Here is a 1,063-nt window from a genome sequence, read left to right as displayed (position 1 = left end):
CCCCCAATATTTTTCTGTTCCTTTTTGAAAGGTCTTTCAGGGGGAGGGTGTCCTTTTTTATTCGGAAAAATATAAAAACAATTTATTTGGGGCGAAAAGTCGCCTTATATCTTCAGCCTGGGCGCGTCCTTTCTTGCTTTGAGCCCCTCAGAAGAGGGTTCGCTGGTTGTCTTCTTCTTGAATTGAGGGGGCGGCGGTACCATTTTTTTTTTAGTAAAAAAGGGCCTGTGAGTTTCCCCCCCCCCCCCGCGCTCCACACACGTGCACAGATGTGCCCTGAGCGCCTTCTGGATTAGTGTTCTGGGGAGCAGGCTGAATGGACCTTACACTCTGGCGCCAGCCAGGTTCCCAGATCCCCCTCCTGGTGGGTGGGCAGGCCTGGACACCTCTCTGACTCTGCCAGTCCTTGGCTATCCCCTCCCCTGTCATTACAGATCCCTGCTGCCCAGGTGTCACTTGTCATGTTTGGAGGGAGGGTGTCGGGGGCAGCTGCTGACCCCGTGGCTGGGTTCTTCATCAGCAGAAGCAGGAGGACAGGGTCTGGACGACTCATGCCCTGGTGAGCAGCCCCATGGTCCTTGAGGTCCCTGTGGTTGTCATAGCCCTGCTTCTTAGTAGAAAACCCTGTGGATGGTTAGAGGACAAGACGGGACAGCCGGTGATAGGACTGGACAGTGGGTGACAGTACCGGGCTGGGCCAGACCATCCTGCAGGAGTCAGAGACATTCCTGGGGACGTTCCCTCACCAGATGGCGCAGGTAGACAAAGCCTCCAAGACTCCCAGGCCTGGCCCCGGGGTCTCAGCGAGGCCAGAGAAGGTCTTGCAGAGTAGGTCCGACTCCTGTGCTCCAGGGTCCTTGACGGGGGAATGGCACCACCAAGCACCCGTGTCCTAGCCAGAGTCACAGCCCCCGTCCTGGTACCTCAGGTCCCCTCCCCTCTCCCCCTCCACGGCTCCCACCCTGAGAGGCCCGCCCAGGGCTGAGGTCCAGAGGGGTGAGGTGGCCCCAGTCCGGGTTTGGTGAGCATCCCACCCCCGTGTGCTCCACAGGGTGCTGGGCTG

At 59.0% G+C, this 1,063-nt stretch overlaps 1 protein-coding gene across 1 annotated transcript in view; it reads left to right on the top strand.

Moving 5' to 3' along the window:
* Positions 1-1,063, top strand: part of MFSD2B (major facilitator superfamily domain containing 2B) — a 10,700-nt gene that overhangs the window by 2,615 nt on the left and 7,022 nt on the right. The window contains exons 2-3 of the mRNA XM_023756426.1: positions 312-559; positions 853-919. Of these exons, the coding sequence (XP_023612194.1) occupies positions 312-559; positions 853-919 (315 nt within the window). The remainder of the gene's footprint in view (positions 1-311; positions 560-852; positions 920-1,063) is intronic.

This window comes from Myotis lucifugus, unplaced genomic scaffold, assembly GCF_000147115.1.
Source record: "Myotis lucifugus unplaced genomic scaffold, Myoluc2.0 scaffold_94, whole genome shotgun sequence".
NCBI classification, from domain to species: domain Eukaryota; kingdom Metazoa; phylum Chordata; class Mammalia; order Chiroptera; family Vespertilionidae; genus Myotis; species Myotis lucifugus.
The sequence above is the reverse complement of the archived record's forward strand: the minus strand, read 5'-3'. Positions and strand labels throughout refer to the sequence as shown.